General features: G+C 43.2%; 1 protein-coding gene across 1 annotated transcript in view; it reads left to right on the top strand.

Moving 5' to 3' along the window:
* The window catches only part of Hydin (HYDIN, axonemal central pair apparatus protein), a 433,520-nt gene that overhangs the window by 236,059 nt on the left and 175,736 nt on the right, over positions 1-21,725 (top strand). Inside the window, exon 24 of the mRNA XM_023709202.1 lies at positions 2,423-2,736. Coding sequence (XP_023564970.1) covers positions 2,423-2,736 — 314 coding nt within the window. The remainder of the gene's footprint in view (positions 1-2,422; positions 2,737-21,725) is intronic.

Raw genomic sequence — 21,725 nt, 5'->3', positions numbered from 1 at the left:
CCAAATCTGGCACCAGGCACCTTCTGGCTCTTCTCCAAAGTCTAAATGACTAGGAGAATTAAATGTTTTCTGTTGATTTAGGTCGTCGCTTACACCTAAAGAAACTAAAGAGCACTTCCAGAGCTGCTTCAGAAAACTGCCAGAGCCGTGGGATAAGTGCATTTGAAGAGAGGGGGCATTTTTTAGAGGAAATAATGTCAACGTGCCTTTTATTGTAATTTTTTTAAATTTAGGTATTCACTGTAGTTTTTATTGCACCTGATATGAGTAATGAGGAGAACCACAATTTAAGTGAGAACAGATTGGACCCAGAGTTTAACCTTAGGAAGTAATGTCCTTTGCATACAAAAAATTTCTTCAGATTTTTTTTAAAACTTAAAACATGTATTTAATGAAATAGCATAGTCTAATTCCATTTTCATAAATTCTATTATTCCTCCATTATGTCTGGACTAAGAGTTACCAAATATTAACTCTCAAAATTTTTGAACTTTTGGTTAGATTTTTAACTTATTTATTGTGCTTTTATACTACTCAGCCACAAAGAGATTTTTATAGGTAAATGGATACAACTCAAGACCGTATTCATAAGTGAAATGAATCAGACCCACATGTGTAAACATCACACTGTCTCCCTAGTGTGAGAACCAGCCCGAATGAGTAAATAAGGACCAAAGTGTACAGGAGAGATTGTGAACTGGGAATAAACTGTTCAGAAGAAAAGAACAGGGACAGGGAGAAGGAAGCAAGGGGAGAGGAAAACAGTATATGTATCCACAAATAGTTCAAACAGCTGTCCAGCTCATTCCTCTTAGTTCACTGAAAAAGAAAGGTCTGTGCTAATATCGTTAAGACAAGATATCATGCCTGTATCTTGCACTCTTGAATAACTACTACAAAAACAACAATATTCAATGTATTAATTAGTAACTCTCCTACTAACCTGCTTTGAAATTGTTTTATTGGTTTTTTATTCCCTTTAAAATGAAAAAAACAAAGTGCAGGCTGTCAGTGGGGCTTTCAGATGAGATGAGGCAGGTTGAAGCAGCCCCTCTCCCTCTCTCTGTCTCCTTCCCCCTCTCCTTCCTCTATCCCTCCTTCTCCTCTCCGTCTCCCTCTTCCTCTCCTTCTCACTGTTGAATCAGGTGATTGGCTTTATCAGCTGAAGCCATCTAATCATGTCACCAAAGTACACAGGTAAAAACCTGAACTGCTTTAGCCCAAAGGCGAGGTGGCAGCTCTGTAAACACCGATTCCTACCAGCAGTCTTCCTTATGCTTCAGAGCACTGCCTGCAAAACCAGGCGCTGCCTTTCACTGCCAGTTAAATTGAGCAGTGTCTAAAAAAGCCGGTGCAGGACCAGCTTTTCTATAGGAAGGTATTATTGCAAGCAGAGACATCACGGAACATGTAGGAATTTGAATCAAAGACAGAAAAGAACAAATAAAATCTACTGAACAAACTCTTGCTTCTCTGGAATGTCATTTCAGATTGAATAGAAAACTGTGGAAAATGGACAATGCCGTGCTTAAGAGTTAGGATTGCAAACATTGGAAAGAAATTAAATTACCTAATCTGTCCTTTTTTAGGTCACTCTGGACAGTGTCCTTCCCCCAGTGCTTTAGCAGGCTTTTAAAATTTGTCTTAAGCAAAGAACTTTCCCTCTTGTCTAGCAGGAACATTTCACAATCTAATTTATTTTCAGTTCAGAATATTTAATACTAGCCATTCACTGTCAACTCAGCCTGTTACAATTTCCTCAATCCTTATAACCCTACAACTGTTACCAAAATCTTTCCTTTCAAATCATTCCTTCCAGATTTCCCTTGCTTTCATTTTCAACTAGCAAAATATATGCCCTGGTCTATATATCATAGTCTACATTTGCATATGCTTATGGCCTTAGCCTATTTTCCGTCACCATAATACGCTGAGAAAAGAGGTTCACTGGGGTTCATAGTTCTAGAGGAAATCTTAGAGCATGACACCATAGCAGTTTCATCTGCTTCCATTCATAGTGGAAAGCAGGTGGGCAAGTGGGCGTATGTGGAAAGGATAGGACCGGGGTGGGGGGCAGCCCTGCTGTGTAACAACCCACTCTCATGGCAACTGATCTAGTCCCATGGGCCCAGGAACTCACTCCTCTGAGAAAGGTGCTGATCTGTTCTCAGGGCTCCATCTCATGAACTGAGCACCTCCCACCAGGCTCTACTTCCCGGCACCTCTGTAATAACAAATTCCATTTTGAGTTTTGGAGAGGCCAATCATGACACGAGCTATTTAAGTATCCATGTGTGTAAACACATATGCGTACCTGTGTGTATGCATCAAAAAATTTACATAACTTTGGTTGCCAGTTTCATGGATCAGGTTGAAAATTCATAGTACAAAAGTTGGTAATTCCATACTATCTTATTTGCAGCCTATTAAACTGCAGAGTAATAAAGCAAAAAACCTGCTGGTTAAATTTGATCCTTCCTTCAGAGATGATTTGAACAACTGGGTGGCAGAAGAAATCCTAGAGATTAAGTATGTGGAGCACCCTCAAGTGGACATCCTGGACCTGCGTGGGGAAGTATATTACCCCAACCTCAGCTTTGAGACGATGGAGGTGGATTTTGGCTGCATCTTGAATGATACCGAAGTTGTCCGCTATGTTATGATCACCAACACCAGCCCCCTGCTGGTGAAGTTCCGCTGGTTCTTCCTTATGGACCACGAGGAAGTTCAGAGCAGGTACAGAAACCCCACAGATCTCTGCTGTTCATTCATTTTCCCTTTCAGGCTTTGCACTGTGTTTCTTGTGTTTTCATATGGCCTTTCATTCACATTCTTATTTCTGACCAAATACCAACAGAAATGACAAGGAGCCTGAAATCATGGTCCATCCTAGATTCCCAAGCTGAAAAAGTAGATCAGTCTTTGAAAGCCCTGGTCACCACCAGATTCACAAAGCCATATCCACAAGCCTGCTTTCATTCTGAATCTTGCAATTGTATGATCACTAGAAATTATTTACCAAAAGTCTTTGCAGTTTTTAACTTATTATTTTATTGTGATAAGAATACTTAATATAACCAGGCATGGTGGTGCACACCTGTAATCCCAGCACTCAGGAGTTTGAGCCAGGAGGATCTCTGTAAGTTCAAGGCCAGCCTGGGGGCTACAGAAGTGAGCACAAGGCCAGCCTGAACTGCATAATGAGACTCTGTCTCAAAAAAAAAGTATTTAACATAAGAGCTACCCTCCTAACAAACTTTAAGTGTATAACACAGTATTCATTATAGGTACAGTGTCATACAGTATATCTATAGACCCTATCTTGCTTAACTGAAACTTTATGCCTGTTGATATCCATTCTCCTTCACCCCTAGCACCTGTAACCATCATTATACCCTTTGATTTACAAATTTGACTATTTTAGCATTTTAAATATTTTGTATTTTAGGCAACTCATATAAGTGGAACCATACAGTATCTGCCTTTCTGTAACCACCTTATTTCTCTGGGCATAGCATTCTTATGTTTTACCCATGTTGTCATAAATTGCAGAATTTCCTTCTGTGGAAGGCAGAACAATATTCTGTCCTATTGTGTCTAAAGGCCACATTTTATTTATCCATCCACTTGTAGATGAAAAAAATTAGGTGGTTTCACGATCTTGGCTGTTGTGAATATTGTGGCAGTGAGCGTGGCAGTGCTAATGTCCTTTGAGATTGAGTTCCATTCTTCCAGATAAACACCCAGAAGTGGAATTTCAGGGTCTTTTGATAGTTCTATTTTCAGTTTCTGAGGAACCTCTCCACTGTTTTCCATCGTGGCTGCACCATTTCACTTTCCTAGCAGTGCTTTTCCCACACCCTCATCAACACTGGCTGTCTTAGTTGTTCTAATAGCCATTCTCACAGGTGTGAGGTGATACCTCATTGAGGTTTGGATTTGCATTCACCTGATCATATGGACAGTGAGTATCTTTAGTATACTTGGTAGCTATTTGTATGTCTTCTTTGGAGAAATGCCTAGAAGTCTTTAACCCGTTTCTACTTGGGTAACTGGCACCTGGTTTGGGGGCAGCTGCTACTGAGTTGCAGGAGTTCCTTGTGTATGTTGGAGATAAGTGGTCTGCAATTTTTCCCCCATCCTATAAGTCACATTTTCATTCTGTCCATCATTTTCTTTGCTATGCAAAATCTTTTTAGTTTAATGTAAGCCTACTTCTTTAGTTGTATTTTTGTTGCCTGTAAAGTGTTCTTAGTAAACATTTCAAACCCAGAGCATGGATTGAGGAGGACTATGCATTGAGCATGTGACATATCTTGTGTATTTCTGCTCTGGTCTATATGTGTTATTTATAGGCATACACAGAGCTATGAAACAGTGGCAGGTAGTGAATGCACAGTTTTTCTCAATTGGCAACCAGGACTGGTAAGACTCTGTGTATTTCCTTAGTGGATGTTTTGACAGCTCAGTTTTTAACATGGGCATGTTGGACGGCCATTCTTAACTGAGGAGACCTCAGATTGTTACTTTAGTGGCTTGTCAGTGCTTCCTGTACAGAATCTTCATCTTGTGTGTGACAGCCACCCTCTTCTTTCTTGCGCTTGTTACCATGGTAACTGTCATCCATAGACATCTGATGATGACCCAGCATAGCATTGAAACTGGCAGCCAGTGCTGGGCCTGAGCAGTGGATCCTGCTCATTAAGTACCATGGACTGTAGGGGTTCGCAGCAAAATTCTAGAGATGGTGAACATTTACAATAATTATAGAAAAAAAATTGGCCAAGCTGACCTAATGCTCTTTGAATACCAGTTTTTGTGAAATTATTCTGATGTAACATAGCTATAAATGAGTTTATTCCATCTGGGAGCAACGACCTCATTTTTTATTTTTGAGAGGACATTTCCATAATTAAAATAATGACATTTTAAAAATGTACTTGGCCAATGTGAAGATAAGGCACTTGATCTTTTATTGATTTAAGCATTTATTTGATCATTTTTCTTTTCTTCAATATCTTTCTATCATTTGATATTGAACCTCTGCTTCTAAGTTACTTGTTCCTTGATTCATTCCATCAAAGTCACTGAGAAAATATTTGATAAGTTGCTCTTGTGGACCAGGTATGATGCAAGCATTCTAAGTAGTGAGAACAGTAAATTACATGTTACTTTGAATTCATGGGTCTGTTTCCTTGCAAGTTACAGGAAAACTGAACCTATGCAAAAGTTAAAAAGGAAAGAAAAGTCTTCAGTTCCCACAACTCAAAAGCCCAGATTCCTTGTGACCTCTGGCCTAACTCAAAGCAAATTCAAACAGTAGTGTCATCAAAACCAGCACCTCTGTCTTTTGGCTCTGTTTGCCTTTGTGTGTCAACATCATTCTCGAACCAGCTTTTTTCTAGTCACCAAATAGCAGCCAGCTCTCCCAGGGCCATGTCCTTGCAGGTCTTAAAACACTGAGATAAAATGAGCTCTGCACCCCAAAATTTCCAAGAGATGCATTCTTCTCAGGTCAACTTACATTTCCTATCTGTACCCCTAATCAGGAAGGGACACTCAAGCCACTGTTGGCCTGGCCTCATACTCACAGATGGTGACCTCTGGACCACTAAGACTGAAGGGGGCAGGAGTGGGATAGATCTCCGAGCAAAATCTGACATAGGAGAGAAAGGATGCTGAGAGCAAGCAACATAAATACACCCCAGTGTTAGCAGAGAGTACGTAGCAGCTGTGTGTGAGAGCCCTCATATCCTATATGGAATTTAGGCTCTTTTTTGCAGGCAGTGGTGAGACTTGTAATCAAGAGAATGACAGAGTCAGGGTTCTTCCAAAAGACAACTCTTAGCCGCATTCTCTTGACCATCGCATTCCCTTCTTGAACTGCAGAGCGTCACATTCTCCTGCTTTTTCTACTTTTCCTGAACTATCCTCTCAGCTCTCTGCCAGGAAGAATGGGCCTCACTCCAGTACTTCAGGATTCACCCCAGGCCTTCTTCTCTCCCTAACAACTGACTCCCCATAGTTTAGTCACCCTCTGTGGCTGAGCCCACCAAACATACACTTCAACCTAAACCCCACTCTGAGAGTTCGAATCCATTGAGTTCTGACACCTTCTCTTAGGTGTCTTCTGACTTGTGTCTAACTGGCTCCAGACACACTCTAGTTATCCCCGTGCTTCTTCCTGTCTATCCCTGCCGCTCCTCCAGGACACCATAGCTCAGCAGTAACATCACTATTTTCCTGCGAGGTGTCAGAGTCCTTTCTTTCCTCACCCCACTCAATCCTTTGAGCCTGTCACCCAGGTCTACCTATTATGCCCTTTAAAAACCTTATTCCCATTTCTATTGCTCTTACCTTGTTTCAAGCCACCATCATTTTTACCTGGATGATTATGACAGCCCTAATGGCACTCTGCTTCCACACATGCACCACAATCCCTTCCCCACTGAGAAGCCAAGTGATGAGCATGTGGGTACCACTGAATTAGTTCCCATGCTTCTCAAAATCAGTCCAGAGTACCACAGTATTCTATAAGCATTTGCTGATGTCTGAGTTCCTCTCTAGTTTCTTACTGTTGGCTGTCCCCACCATACACAACAGTGGCCTTCTTTCTGCTTCTTTAACATTCTTCTCCCTATGCTCCCTTGCCCAACTTTTCCATCTTTTCCAAAAGCTCTTCCCCACTCTTACCAGCTCCCTCCTTCTCCCCCCAAAATCTCAGCTTCAACATCCTTCCAAGAGGCCTTCTCTGAAGTCTTGCTCAAGCCAGTGTCTGGCTGTGGGCATTGGTAGCCCTGCAACGTACATCACACCTGTACTTATGGCTGATTGTCCATCTTCCAAGCAGGCTTTAACTCCTATGAGGCTTGTGAGCAGTCTTCCCCATCACCTCTGAAGACCCCAGGCCTAATACTATCTGTAACATAAACAAGATCCTCAAAGGGTATTTTTTAGTCCATCAAATGCTCCCTCTTGAGTATTTATAGAGAGATGGAGATGGTTTCATAATTGGTTGAGGATTCTTTACTGTTAGCTCCCAGGCACCTGCCAAATAGAAAGATTCAGGCATAAATGTCACCTAGACTAGAACAAAAAGAAAAAAATAAATGCCACCAGACACACTTTCTGTGCAGACCATCAGAAAAACATGAAAAACACTGACTAAAGGTCAGTTTTATCTGATATATCAACCTTTACTAACCTTTCTTTTTCAACCAAAATTCTTAAGTCTTATGGTTGGTGAAAGAAACAAAAGTATAAGAAAGAGTTTTATTTTTCTTTTATTAGGCAGGTGTGAGGATATATAGACATCCTCGTGACTTTCGTCACAATACCCATTCACCTGCCAGGGGTGTGTGCATGCATGTGTGGTTGTACATGTGCACATCTGTACACATGTACGCAGGTATGGGTCCATAATTTTGTGTTTTCTCTTGTTTGATAGTGTGTTTTCTCCAAGCTGACACTTATATCACATATAAAAATAAAGAAGGAAGCAAAGTGGTCAGCATGCTAAATAAGCGCTCACAGGGGAAAAGCCAGCTTTTGCCTAGTGGTGTCCCATCCACTTGGTTCACACCCACAGCAGGATTCTCCACTGGCAGTAGTGGACGCTGGTCTTTTCTCCTCAACACGTCCATGGAATGAGGACACTAGTATCAAGCATAGGGGCTGAGCATGGCTCCTGGGGTAGCTGTCACAGCGGAGACTGCGCCTCGATAGGGTCTGTCGCTCACGGAGCAGCTTGACAAAATCACAGTGCTCTGTAGCACCTGTGTCCCAGAGGCACCCAGCCATGCCTGCATTCAAACTGGCCCTTCATTTTAAGAGGCCAGACTAGAGAAGCAGCCAAGGGGTGCCAAGTGGCTCTAGCTGGGATGTTGTCCCTGCCCTGTCCCAACTGCGAAGCTGACACAGTGCTAGAGCTCTGAGTGGGGCCCCACATGGTCTCCACAGACCACTTTCTCTTTTCATTTCCAGATGAGCTTATAAATAACTGAATACAAGGGCCTAAGGGAACAAAGGACTGTGGTGTTCTCCTGTTAGTTTTCTGTGACAAGCATCAGCCACCCATGGTTGTGACTGGAAAGGTGGGGAGAAGGCTGTAAGAGCCAGGAGAAAGCCCCATTTCTGGGGGCTTCAGTCTGTGTCTTTATCTTCCTTCCCATTGCTCAGCAGTTTGAACTTCACTGAGTTGTGATCTCTTCGTGATAGGTAAGGTCCTGAGCTGTGATGTCACACGGCTGGTTGGAGGCCAAGCTCTGTGACCATAAACACAGATTTACTCACCTATGAAATGGGGATAATAAAGGAGCCTTTAAGAATTGCTAGGATTATAAACCAAGCACATCTAGAAGGTACACATGTTCCCAAGATGTACCAAGTCCTGACAAATTGGTGGCTGTTTTTTTATTTTTTGGGAGTTCCTTTGCAGCAAGGGCTGCCTCTCCCCCAGAATCCCCAAGTCCTAGCGCTGCAGGGCTGAGTGGTGATAGACCCAAGCACCTTTTCTTTCTGACAAAGTATAGCAAATGCTTTTCTTGTATGAGGCTGTGTTCATCAAAGTCAAAACCAGGCCAAAAATAGGCAGGACATGGCACATGGGCATCACAGGAGGGCCAGGGCCAGAGATGCCTCTTCAGAGCCACTCCCTGCTTCTCCTCCGTCCAGAAGCTCTAGGGAAAATCTCTTTCCTGACTTTTTTTTTTAACTTCTGGAGCTGTATTCTTTGCTCTTGAGCCCTTCTCCATCTTCAAAGCCCATGAAGAGCATTCTCCATGCAAACTCTCCCTGCCCACCCTGAGATCACCCCAGCCCTCCTCCACAATCGGTATCCTCTGCTTCTCTCTGATAAGGATACCTGTGATTGTATCATTCAGCCAAGAAGATGATCCAGAATAGCAGTGCCTCTGTAGTGCTTTCCTTTCCTCTCCTAGGCAAAGTCCCCTTTGCCAGGGAAGGTAAGATTCACAGGATCCAGGGGTTTAAACGTGGAAGTCTTGCGGATGTCCACCATTCTACACCTCCCCCAGGCTCCTGGCTCCACCAACACTCAGTGCAGGAGTTTGTGTTCTTCCAACCCTTGACAGCTTCAACACTGGATCTACTACTAACAACAATATAATAAGGAAAAAAGGTTCCTAACTAAAATTCAGAATTTTTTGGCTCATGTATCTGAGAAGTCTAGAAGTAGGCTTCAGGCACAGCTTGAGCCAGGGCTGAGGCAATGTCACCTGTCCCTGGCCCCTTCCACCTCTTGGCTCTGCTCTCTGCTGTGTGGCTCTGTTCTCAGCCAGGTTCTCCAGGCTCAGGATGACTCAGCTGCTCCAGCTCCGCATACGCCAGACTTGAGCCTAGGAAGGAGATGGAAGGTTTTTCCCTGAAGAAAGTCCCAGCAAATGTTTTGCTGTAACTCACTGGCACTGGTTGACTCCTGTGTCCCTCAGCTGTGAGCTACAAAACTCAATGCAATCCCTGAATCAGGATGAAAATTAGAGACAGGCTGGATCTTGTCCTGAGGGATCTGGGAGGCACTTGACCAGAGAAAGGGAAAGTAGATTCCAGACATCAAGGGACAAACACACCCACCCTAATGACTGCGGAGGCCCCATGGTATTCCCTTGCTAATCCTGAGCCAGAGATAGGATGCCTATTGATGAAATTAGGTATCACCTTCTTGGGACAGTATTTGAGGGCAAGGTCACCTTGACAGCATCCCAAAGACATGATAAGCTGCTTTGTCCCTAGGACACTGGAAAAGCAACTCGTGCTGAGACTTCACTCCCAGCACAGTCCTGTCACCACAGAACCTGGAGCACAGGGTGGCCTCATAGACGCCTTCACATTTCCTGGTTCTACAGTTTTGGATCTTTTGTGTGAAAGATAACATACCAGCTGTTGAGGCCTTAGGGCAAGACCACCAATGCAGTGCAAAGAATTCACATCTTTATTATAAGAAAAAGAGCTTTTAACAGCTTTCCAGAGGAGCACAAAGAAAATGTCTAAAGTAGGAAATATTTCTTGTAGACAGCTGCATGAGGCCAAGTCCTCAGTCTAGTGATAGTGGGAACAATGAGAAGAGGCCACAGTTTTGACAAGTAGCAATAACTATAATCAAGTATTTATCATATGCAGGGCACTGCTCCATTAACAGCCCTTGGCAACCTGGAGAGCAAGAGTGAAGATGCTCCACCTTGAAACAGGCCAGGCACCTGCGCTCACTCGCAGACCAAGACCCCATTTCTGCATTGACCGCAAAGCCCCTCCCTTAACCACTGGCTTCTGCCAGCACATTGTCCTATATATTTTATTACTGTATGTGCATTTTTCATTTAAATGGACCTTCTGTGACTATACTATTCAGACACAGCACCTCATGCTGTGGGATTTCAAAGATAAATAAACCCCATCCCCGCCTACAGGAATTGATGAGCCAGCAGAGACTAGCAGGGGACTGCTCACTTGTGGGGCACAAGGCGATGGTCAGCACTTCCTGTATGCCAGGCGTTTCCGAGGACAACCTTGCTCAGCCTCCCCACTTGCCTTGTTCCCATAGCACTTATATAAGAAATAATGTTACTATTGTGAGTCTACAAGTAGGGGGAGGAAGACTTTGTGCTCACCTGGCAGGAGAGAGAGAGGAAGAAAAGAGGGGAAAGGGAGAGGGAGAGGGAGAGAGAGAGAGAGAGAGAGAGAGAGAGAGAGAGAGAGGAGAGAGAGAGAAACAGAGACAGGCGGGGCAGGGCACGGCAGGGCGGGGTGAGGCAAGGCAAAGAGAGAACACTCAGGTGTCTCCTTTTTGGAGAACTGATCTCATGAGGATCCCACCCTTGTGACTTCATCTCAACCAAATTCTCTCCTGAAGGACCCATCTCCAGATACTCTCACTGTGGGGAGTGGAGTTTCAACATATGAATTAGAGAACGTGGGCACACGTCAGCCCATAGCACATACCAAATTCAAATGGAAATCAGTTACTCTGTACCTCTTTCAACTCCCAGGAAAAATCTTGTCATTGTTTGTTCCACCATACTGCTGAGCCTGACCAGCTCTAAGCTTCTGCAGGCAAAGAGCTGGACACATAGTAAACTCTCAGTGCACATCAGTTGTTCTTCTAGTTGTTCTCTTTCATAGCAAATCACCCATTTGTGCTCTTAATAGAGTTGTGAAGTTATGCCCATCATATAATAAATACCTGAGGATGATTACATTCGTGGTGGTATGGTAGTGGTGGTGGGGTCTTAGTGTTTCCCCAGGTCATTCTAATATGCTTTCATCCCTCCTCACTGTCGAAGCCTCTGAAAGAGTATGTACATGTAAAACACATCCTCTGTGCCAGGAACAGAGGGGCAACAAGTGCAACACTTACTTTCCTGCACTTGGAAAGCAAGAGCTCCACATGCAGTTGGCTCTTCCTTCTAGAGTTTCATATGGAAAACCATGGCTCCAGCCACAGATCTCATTTTTAAGCCTTTAATTTGAATTTTGAGACATTAGGAAAAAACTATGTTGGCCTCCTTTTAAAATCAAGTAGGCCAAAATGTAAAGTAACCAGGAAGTACAAGCAAGTTCTGGAAGTCCTTGGGTTCACTTCAGGAGGACTTGGAAAGACAAATTGTCAAGTAAGGTCCTAAATGTGCACAGCTAAATGTGCAAGGCTCTGGACCACCAAGGACCTTGGTAACTGAAGAAAACTGCCATGGTCTATAGCCAGCAGGGGTAGTGCCAAGAAAAATCGATGGGACTTAGGAAAGGTTGCCACCTGAATTTTTTGTTGAAGCAGCTGGATACAGTAGCTGAGGAGTGGTAGAAGGAGAACGAAGGTCTGTGACTGGAAAAGATAAGGCTCCATAAATAGCTAACTTTCCACCTCTCCATGGAGTCAGAATTTAATGTAGAAAATAGAAACTTGGGCTCCTTCAGCATGAGGCATGGTGAGTAGGAAGGTGCTGTGTGGCACCAGATTGACAATAAGAATGCTTCCCAGTAAACAGGACTCCAGGGGTGGGTGTGCTTGTATTTTTACACAAATTTATAAATCTCTCTCACACTGCTTAGTCCTTCATGACACAATATAGCCCTGTGCCCCAAGCCCCATCTGTTCATGTAAGGATTTCCTGAAAGAAACCGGAAGTGGCAACCATGAGGATGGAAATCTGAGTCCTGTTTGGTTCCATGTGGCATGTGACAGCTTGATAATGCGGTGGTCTTGTCTCCTAAGGCATGGCCCTTTTTATTTTGAAGAGGAGGAACTTTAGGTGTCAGGATAATGTGCTTTCAGTGATAACATTCTGTGATTCTAAGAGGGTCAAGAATGGAGCTTCTATTTAAAGGGTCGGTAAAATTAGAGGACTCAGCAAGGAAGCCAAGAAAAGATATAATAGAAAGCAGCCACACAAACCAAGAGGAAGGAATTTCTCTAAAGGAAGAACGAAAACATTCCCGTTTTCAGTAATATGGTGGGTCGAGATACCAATTTGAATACATTTTCTTCTTCTGTTTTGTTTTTAAGGCAGTGAGTAGCTGACAGGATTTCTCAAAGAAAAAGTTGCTAGAACTGAATGTGAGTGGCCTAAACAACAGAAATTTGTCTTCTCACAAATCTGAAGGCCAGAACCCTGAGAACAAGGTGCTGGCACAGGTGATTCCTTCTGCGGACCATGAGGGCAGGAGCTGTTCCAGGCCTCTGTCTTGACTTGTAGATGGCTCTCTTCTGACCAGGTGTTTACACTGTCTGTGCTCCACACACTCTCAGACCATATTCTTTTCTTGGAAGAACACCAGTCATATTGGATTAGGGTCTATTCTGATAGCCTCTTCTTAAGTACCTCTGGAAAGACTTTCTGCAAGCATATGTACTAAGCCACTGAGTGTTAAGACTTCAATGTAGGAACTGCGGGAGACCAGTTTAGCCCATAGAATTGTTTAATTTAAAATTTTTCTAATCATTTATCATAGGAGGAAACCTGAAAAATAAACAGGCCATGGTAGCAGAAGCCCATCAGTCAAGGAGAAGGGGAGTGATGTGGCTGGAAAGTACTAGAAGGCAGCCCAAGGAGGGCACTGTGAGTCATACTGAGGAATTTGATGTTTTTCTAAAAGTAGTGCCAAGTGCTGGGAGGGTTTCAAATAAGAGAGTGGTATACTCTGCCATGAACTGTTCAGCAGAAACAACCATCCTTAGACCACAGAAATACTCAGGGTTGTTCTCAGTGGAGCCTCCAGCAAAGGTCACTCCAATGGACATACTTGAGGAAGAAGGAAAATCTTCCCAGACATGAGGTCTGAGGGGAAACAGGGATTTCTGAACCAAGAAAATGGTCTGCTTATGCATAAATTTCAACTACCACTAACTAATAGAGTAATAATCCACAAACAATGAGATTAATGTCAATATAGAACCAAGATGTTATTGAGGGCAGAAGGGGAGAAATTAAAGGCTATATGGAATTACTCAAGAAGAAAAAGATAAATTTTATATAGTAAGTTTAAAGAAAATCATAAAAGAGGCAAGATAAAATAGAGAAAGATCCAAAATAAATAAAAAAGTTTGGGAGAAGAATGACATAGGAAAGATATGTGGAAAGAGTGAAATAGAAGTATAAAATAAGACGATAGGAGTAAACTCAAATATATCAGTAGTTGAGCTCAATGTAAATAAAAATAAGTTAAGAAAAGACTGTGTTCCTGGGTTTTACTCACAATATTCTATTTTTTAAAGACCTTGCCTAAATAATAAAAATCAAATGTAAAAGTGGAAGAATGGAAAGGATACATCAGACAATTGTGAAGGAATTTCTAGGGAAGCTAGAAAATACTAAATAAAACAAAGGAAAAGTTCCATTTCTACTCAGGAGTTTATTAGAAATCCTAGCCAGTGGAGAAATATACAAAAATAAATAAAAGGAACTAGATTTGGAAAGGAAGAATAATATTGTCATTTTATGATTACCTACATGTAAAATATAAAATCGTATATGGACAAACTTAGAACTAGTAAAACAAATTACTGAAAATGGATTGATATAGAGTTATACCAATTCATTACATTTCTGTATCATACAAACAGAAAATAGAACACAATGAAAAATTCTTCATAATGCGTCTGACAAAGAACATCAAAATATATCTATATAAAATAATTTTATTAAAATCACTAAAGGAGACCTTCATAAATAGTGATACACATTCTTTCATTGATTTAAAAGACTCAATTTAGTAAAGATGTCATTTCTTCCCAAAATGATCTATAGCTACCATGCAATTCCAATCAAAATCCTGACAGGTTGATCCTGAAATTTATATGAAAGAGGAAAAGGATGAGAGGAGCTGGACCACTCCAAAATGTAAAAATGTAATAATGTTAAAATGCATCTGGGGCTGGCGAGATAGCTCAGCAGACTAAGCACCTGCTCAGGCAAGCACAAGGACCAGGGTTCAATACTCAGCACCACATGCTGCGCTGGCTCCACCCCCAGGCACACTCAGCTGGCCACTGAAACCGGGTGTGGTGGCACACACCTGTAATCTCAGCACTGGGGAGGCTGAAAACAAGAGGATAATTATGAGTCCAAGCTGTGTAGTAAGGCCCTGTACCAAATACATAAATAAAAACCAATACATCTGTGCACAGTGAGGCAAACAAATGAAGGAGCAGCACAGAAAAACAGACCCATAAATGTATGGAAACATGATGAAACTGAAATTTTTGAATGAAAGAGAAGGATGGCCAATCCTATAAATGACCCAGGGACAATATGTTATCTATATAGAAAAAGTCAAAATCAGATCTCGACACCTATTTCATATAAGAAGTTAATTCCACATGGTTAAAGATATAAATGTAGAAGTCAAAATTTTTCAAATTAGAAGAAAACATAGGATAATGCCTTCATGATCTCTGAATAAGGGAGAATTTCTTAAACAAGACACAAAAAAATCAAAAAACCATGATGAAATTACTGATAACTTCTGTGTTGAATTTGAGACCTTTTATTCATCAAAATACTCCAGGAAATTTTTGAAAAGACAAGTCACAAACTGAGAGAAACTTTTAGCATAGAAAGTATATCCAAATGATTAGTGTACACAAAACATAAATAATGACTTGGCAGGAAAAGACATAATTGGATTTTAAAATGAGAGAACATAATGAGCAGCTATTTTACAGAAAAATATGAGTGACCAATAAAGAAGATAAAGATGTTTCGCCTCATTAGTAATCTTGAAAATGGAAATTAAAACAACAAGACACTACTGCATACTCACCAGATTGGATCAAATTAAATATGACCATTCCAAGTGCTGTAAGAGATGTTAGTTTAAACAGATGTAGTCACCCTGAAAAATAACCGGAAGTTGATTGGGAATGTTGCCAAGGCCCTGCTCCTACCCCTGGCCTGTCTAGTTTCGTGGCATCTTCCTTCAGGCCTCCCTCTCCCCTCTCCATCCCCTCTGTACTTCAGGTTTTCTCCTGCAGTGCTTACTAGATTGACCCTTCCTCCCAGGTCTCTCCACTCTGCCCTCATCCTACCCATACCGTGCCTCCAGGACTCTCCCAACACTGGGCCAGGGGGCTTTCTGCCCTCTGCTCTCCCATGGGTGCAGCCCATCAGGGATGGCTTTTCTTCAGGCCCACTTTTCATCAGCTCATTTCTTTCCCTCTAACTCAAGAGGAAGGGGAGTCCTCTATATTTTGTAAAATGCATAAGTGTTTTCAAATACATGGAAAGTGTATTTTTGCTGCTTTTCAAACTTCCTGCTGTTCCTCTGTATCAATAATCTCATCTCATCCTGATGGCACAGGGCTTCCTGTTCCTCTCTCAGCACAATGTCCCTCTAGGGAGCTCCAGGGTAGATTCTGGTCACAGTTCTCCACTATTCACACCATAGCAAAACGTTCTCTGGGAAATCACTTCCAAGGGCAAGGCCCAGAGTGTTTTGTTTTTCTTATCTGGACAACTGGCATGGATTCCTCTTCTTCCAACCTTCCTGAACCTTTCCGCCCTGTGCCCTGCTTTGCTTTCCCAAAACCATGTCTTAGAAAGCCTTTCTGTTGTTCATCTTCCGTGTGAATGACCAACTTTGTAATGGGCAATGGTAAAGACATGGAGCACACATATCATCCCTGTTCAGCTCCCAAACCCAATTCCAACTGCCCTTGAGGACTTTCACTTAACTGAACCTGCCTCTCCACAAGGTCAGGAGTGATCCCATTAGCCAGGGAAGGCACTTTCTTACTCCATGTGCTCCTGGACACCTCTCTGGTATGTGTGTAAATTTACAGATATGTGCAGAAACACCTGTAAAATGTCCGTGCAATCTGAGAATAATAATAAAATGAATATCTATGTCTCATCACTCTGATATAAGTATGTAATTATTAGTAAATTGAAGTCTGCTGTGACTGAAGATGTAGGCTGCTTTATACGCCCTTCCCTGATGTCCCCATGGCCCTCTCATGGTCCTTCAGATTTCCCATAGCCAAGCCACCAAGAACCTCCACCCTTGCTGTGACAGATGAGCTAATTTATCTGACCAACGGATTGGCTTAACTTCAGAAGCTGAGAGAGCTATAAATCATCTCTCACATCTGAGCTTCTAGAAAGGAGTTGCCTTGTCTCTGTCTTCAAACCCACAAGTGACTCCAGGCCCAGCAGAGGGAGACCTGGTAGGCCATTAGCCCCTGTATGTTGAACTTAAATCTCAACCCCCATATTGCCTGCTTCTATTTGCAATTCAACGTGGGCCAGTTTCCTGGGATATCACAGCTGCTGGGCTACAGATAAATTAATGGGGATACTTCTCACTTCTGTTTTGTTGTAAAACTTTTGTCTTGCTTTTATGTTTCTGTAGAAGAAATCTAGTCACCTTATAGATTCACTCTTTTCAAGGCATTTTCTCACTCTCTCTAATATCAGTGAAGGGGATCTGCCTTTTAGAGATTCGGTGCAAGCTAAGTTGGCCTCTAAAGATATCAGTGAAAATTATCAGTGCAGATCTGATCTGACTCAGGACTGTGTCTGCCTGGTTCATTTAGGGATATGATTCATAAAGAGTTAGTTTGATTTATGTATGCACTGATGTTAAAATTCCTCCAAGCCAGTTCCATCTATGGGAGACCAGACAATAAATTGGCTTTAAAAACCATCATATTATGAAAGTATTTCTCCAGAACTTTGAAGCTGATCAGATTATAAGGGAGATTTCACTGCATACCTGTTTGGTGGCTTTTCTAAGAGCGTGTAGCAGTGAGGACACCTTCTGGAGCTTTGTAGAAGTGACCATTTCGTGCAGAAATCCCTCCAGAAACTATCAAGGTAGATTCTAAACGAAATCTTCCAGCTCTTGCCTCACAGCAAAACCCCTCCTCAGAAATCACTTCAAGACCAAAGCCAATGGTGTCTTTTTTAAAATTTGGTTTTGTTTGTTTGTTTAGTTTTGGATTTTCCCCCAAACCAAAACAATCAGGATGGGATCTTTTTTCAAGGAAAGGTTCGGGGCCATATGTTGTGTTTCTTGGGTTGTGGGCTCCAGTCACATTTGACATAAAAGCCCTGCTTTAGAGTTGCTGTCGTAGATGTGGCATGACATGGTGGAACCCAGGAGAGGCCTCACCTGTCAATCAGGTAGATTCTCCAGCAAAATGGTTAAGAGCATGTGCTTTGACATGCATCTAACCTAGCGCAGCTACTACACACTAGCCTCAGCTTTGTCATCTGAAAACCAAGGACAACGATAGCATCCCATCGAGTAAAGATAGATCAGGCAGTGTTTATCAAGTCCCAAGCACCTGGTACAAAATAAATGATAAATATGGTGGCTGCAGTTGTTTCATTGGGCCTCTATCTGGACACTTGCTCCACCACCATTTCCTCTGTGACCCTCACCAGCATCTTCCAGCCAGCAGCCCTCAGCCTTTGGTGCACGTTAGAATCATATCAGGAGTTTTGAAAAAGACTGATGCCAAGTAGATCATAGTCTCTGAGGTTGGGCCTCAGGCATTCATCTTTTGAAAGGTTCCACAGGTGATCCCAGTGGACAAACAGCAGCAAGACCCACTATTCTAGAATATCCAATTGCAACCCCTCCTGAGTATCTGCAGTATCCCCTGAGTTCTGGTTATTTGAGTTTCAGCTACTCACTTATCTCTCATAAACTCCACCTTGGCACAGGTAGCCGGCTGGAAACAATGGTATCAGAGCAAGGGCAGGCTGCTTTCCATGATGGACTGTCTCTGTGGGTGGCTTCCCCTCTCATATGGCAGAGCTAGAATGGAAGGGGGAGGCACTGTTTCCCTCTGTTTCCATATCACTTGCTTCCAGGTGTGGGAAAGTCAGCAAGTGTGAGACCACAAAGCCGGGCAATGAATCTAGAAACACAGAGGACCTTGTGTTGGTGCCCCGGGAGCTCAGGAATTTGCTTATGTGTGGCTCAGTTTACAGCAGTGTTGATCATCTGCTCCACTGATAAACAGGAATCAGGGCCTATGTAACTGTGGGATGGAATGGAGAGTTGGTTTACAAATGAGGGAAGCTGAGAGGAAGAAGAGGAAAGTACAAAACCACCTAATGGCACCAGATGAGAAGTTGATGCTTGCATCACGTTTTCTAAGGCTTCATTGGCCAAAGAAGTCGTCAAGTCCAGAGTCGGAGTCTGAAGAAAATAGACTCACTCTGTGTGGGGTTTGTTTGCTATTGTTGTTTTTGTTTTGTTTTGTTTTTGTAAGAGCAGAATATATTTATTGAGGGAAAGAAAGCTTTTGTCTGAGAGAAGGCCAGAAGGGGTCCTGAGTGGATTGCCCAGAACCCTGTCTTTCCAAGGGATTTTTATGAAACAAATCCACAAGATGAGACAGGTCCAAGGTGGGAAACATGGGAACTCACAAGGTGAGCATGAGGTGGGACAAAACTATGGTCAACCAATAAGATTACAAGCATCATTGCTCAGGTAAAATTGATTAAATCAGCATCAAATGGGGAAGTGAGACTACCTGTTAGAAAGGTAAATCAGCATCAAATGGGGAAGTGAGACTACCTGTTGAAAGGAGAAAAGGCAAAGTTGCAGTGCAAAGGGTCATGGTTACAGGAATTGGGGCGTTATTAAGGCCAACTTTATTTTGTGTAACATGTGGACAAAATAAGATCTTCATAACATGTTTAATACAGGATATTAACTACAGGAGTTTTGACTAGAATTATTTATTTGACAAATATTGAGCATCACTTTGAAGGGTGCCGTAAGAATGCTGGGGACAGTAGTGAGGGGAACATGCATGGCTCCTGCCCCACTGATGAGTGAATTGCAGCGTGAGATCTGTGGAAGCATGGAGATGGCCCTAACATGGGTCTGGGGTCAGGGAAGATGTCTCATTGAAAGTAATAGCTAAGGCTAAGGCTTGAAGTTGAAGTAGATGTCAACTGGACAAAAAGAATGGACAGAGTGTGTTAGACAGAGGGAGGGCATGGTCCTTGGCCTGTAGGTGAGAAACAACCCTCTTGGGGTTTCAAGTTTAGTCTAGATCCAGGCAGGCAAGAAGCAAGAATTGAGAAAAGAAAGGCTCAGGGCTGGACTGTAAAAGGACCTTGTAGACTTCACTAAGGAGTTTGGACTCTGTCCTCAGGAAAATGAGGGAATATTCTACAAGTTTTAAACAGTGGAAAGCAAGACCCAGAAGGGAGTTTTCTACTTCTGTGTCATCTCTATAAAAATAAAAATCTAGAAACCCGTGTTAGAAATCCAAACAAAGATCGTACCCACCTGGGTCAGAGAGGTGAAGGAAAATGTGGAGAAAAATGAGGAACTCTAAAGATGGTGGAGGGCTAGGGAGATAGCTCAGTGGTCTAAGCTCCTGCCTTGCAAGTGCAAGGACCTGAGTTCGATCCCCAGTATCTCATATCATGCCATTTCCAAACTGCATAGTAAGACTGTGTATTAATTAATTAATTAATTGATTGATTAATTAAAAGTGGTGGAACCTGAGAAAGTGAAGCAGCAGACCAGGACCCTGAGCCAGGATCCCATCTGATACTCTACATCCCAGGACACTTTTCCTGCCACTGTCCCTACATCCTCTCCAGGAGCAAGGCTGAGTGGCTTGCAAAAAAGAAAGGACAGAAGTGAGAAAGGAGGCCACAGCAGTCTGAACACCTTCATCACCTGCATTCCTCTGCATTTGCTATTTGTACTTGACAACTGCCCCGTCCAGGGCTGAGGAGGGAAGGTGCAAGTGGCAGCAGGAGAAACAGCACTCCCTGGGTCTCACCACAACAGTTCTCCTTCCTGACTCACTCAACACCACTGGCCCCAATTCACAGCTTCTGTGTTCTTCACCATCGCCATCATCTCCTTCCACATGGGCCCCATGCCCCATGTGCCTTCAGTGAGCTTCTCAGTTGTCCCTAGGGAAGCCAAGCTCTCTGCCCTTTTCCCATTACAGGTACATTTCCCTGAATTTCCATGTCTTTCCCACTCTTCTCCAGAAAAGCACTGTTCTTCATTTTAAATACTGTTGGACCCTACCCTCCTTCCTGACCTTCTGCATGCATCCTGGGGGGGTCATTCAGGACACTGGTTCAATGCCGGATGTGGCTCTAAGGCCCACCAAACCCAGCACCAGAACAGTTCCCACCCATTGGACACTGGACGTGATCCCAACACTGGGTCAAGTTTTTACATAAACCAACAAGCAGACGAGGAGAATATACCACTGACACAGTGTACAGGTCACAGAGTGGTAGTAAGCAGGGAAGTCTAAACTCAAACTCAGGCCCCATCAGCCAACCACCTTGCTCCGACCCACTTTGTACACCTCTGTTGGAGCACCTGTCCCCTCTGTTGGAGCATCCACTCCTGTGTGTCTGACTCGCCCAACCCACTGGGCTCTGATGTCCTCAAGGCAAGGGTCTCCCATATTTGGAATCATACCGTACAGAGTCTGAGATAGTGGCTTTTGGGCTCATTTTTCAAAAGACGGCCCTCAGACGAAACTGTGAGAGGTAAGAGAAGCTAGGGTGGACAGAGAGAAACAGAGATGTGCTTTCAGAAGAAACCTAGCCTCTGCCTGGTCTCAAGGGATCTGGACAGTGGAGTGCATCACAGGGTTTGTTCCATCCACAGCAAAGGAGGCTGGACCCTTCCAGCACCACGCCATAAATCAGTTGGGCCTTTCCCTACAAGTTGAGCCCATGCAGGGGAGATGAAATCTCCTGGCAGCTGAGGGCTGGTAAGGCCGCTCCCACCAGGCAGGGTGGTGCTCTAAAGAAGAGTGTAGCCAATGTCCACAGCACCCAGGTGATGAACGCATCCCCTAGATGGTATGCCAACAGCATCTGTCTCAGTCATTAATTTGAAAAACAGCGCATGCAGGCCCTCTTTATCCAGGTAAACAAAGCACATCTGCAGCCCTTTTTATACAAAAAGGAGCTCTTTTCACCATCAACAGTGGGCACTCCGAGAATGCAAGTCTAACGAATCAGTGAATTAGAAGTCACTCAGTCTACTGCAAGGCTGCCCACCCTGCCACCTTTTCTCTCCAGAGACCTGGGCTGTGTGGCACAGGCTTCTGTGTGTGTCTGACATACACCTTTCCATCTGAAACACGCAAACTCCACTACAGAATATTAACTGGAACACACGCTTGCTCTCTGGGGCTTTCTTTTAGCACAATCCTGCTTCCAGGGAAGGGAGAACAGGAAATGAGCATGATGGGATATATATATATA

The sequence above is a fragment of the Octodon degus genome, unplaced genomic scaffold (assembly GCF_000260255.1).
Source record: "Octodon degus isolate 3935 unplaced genomic scaffold, OctDeg1.0 scaffold00011, whole genome shotgun sequence".
In the NCBI taxonomy this organism is placed as follows: Eukaryota; Metazoa; Chordata; class Mammalia; order Rodentia; family Octodontidae; genus Octodon; species Octodon degus.
The sequence above is the reverse complement of the archived record's forward strand: the minus strand, read 5'-3'. Positions and strand labels throughout refer to the sequence as shown.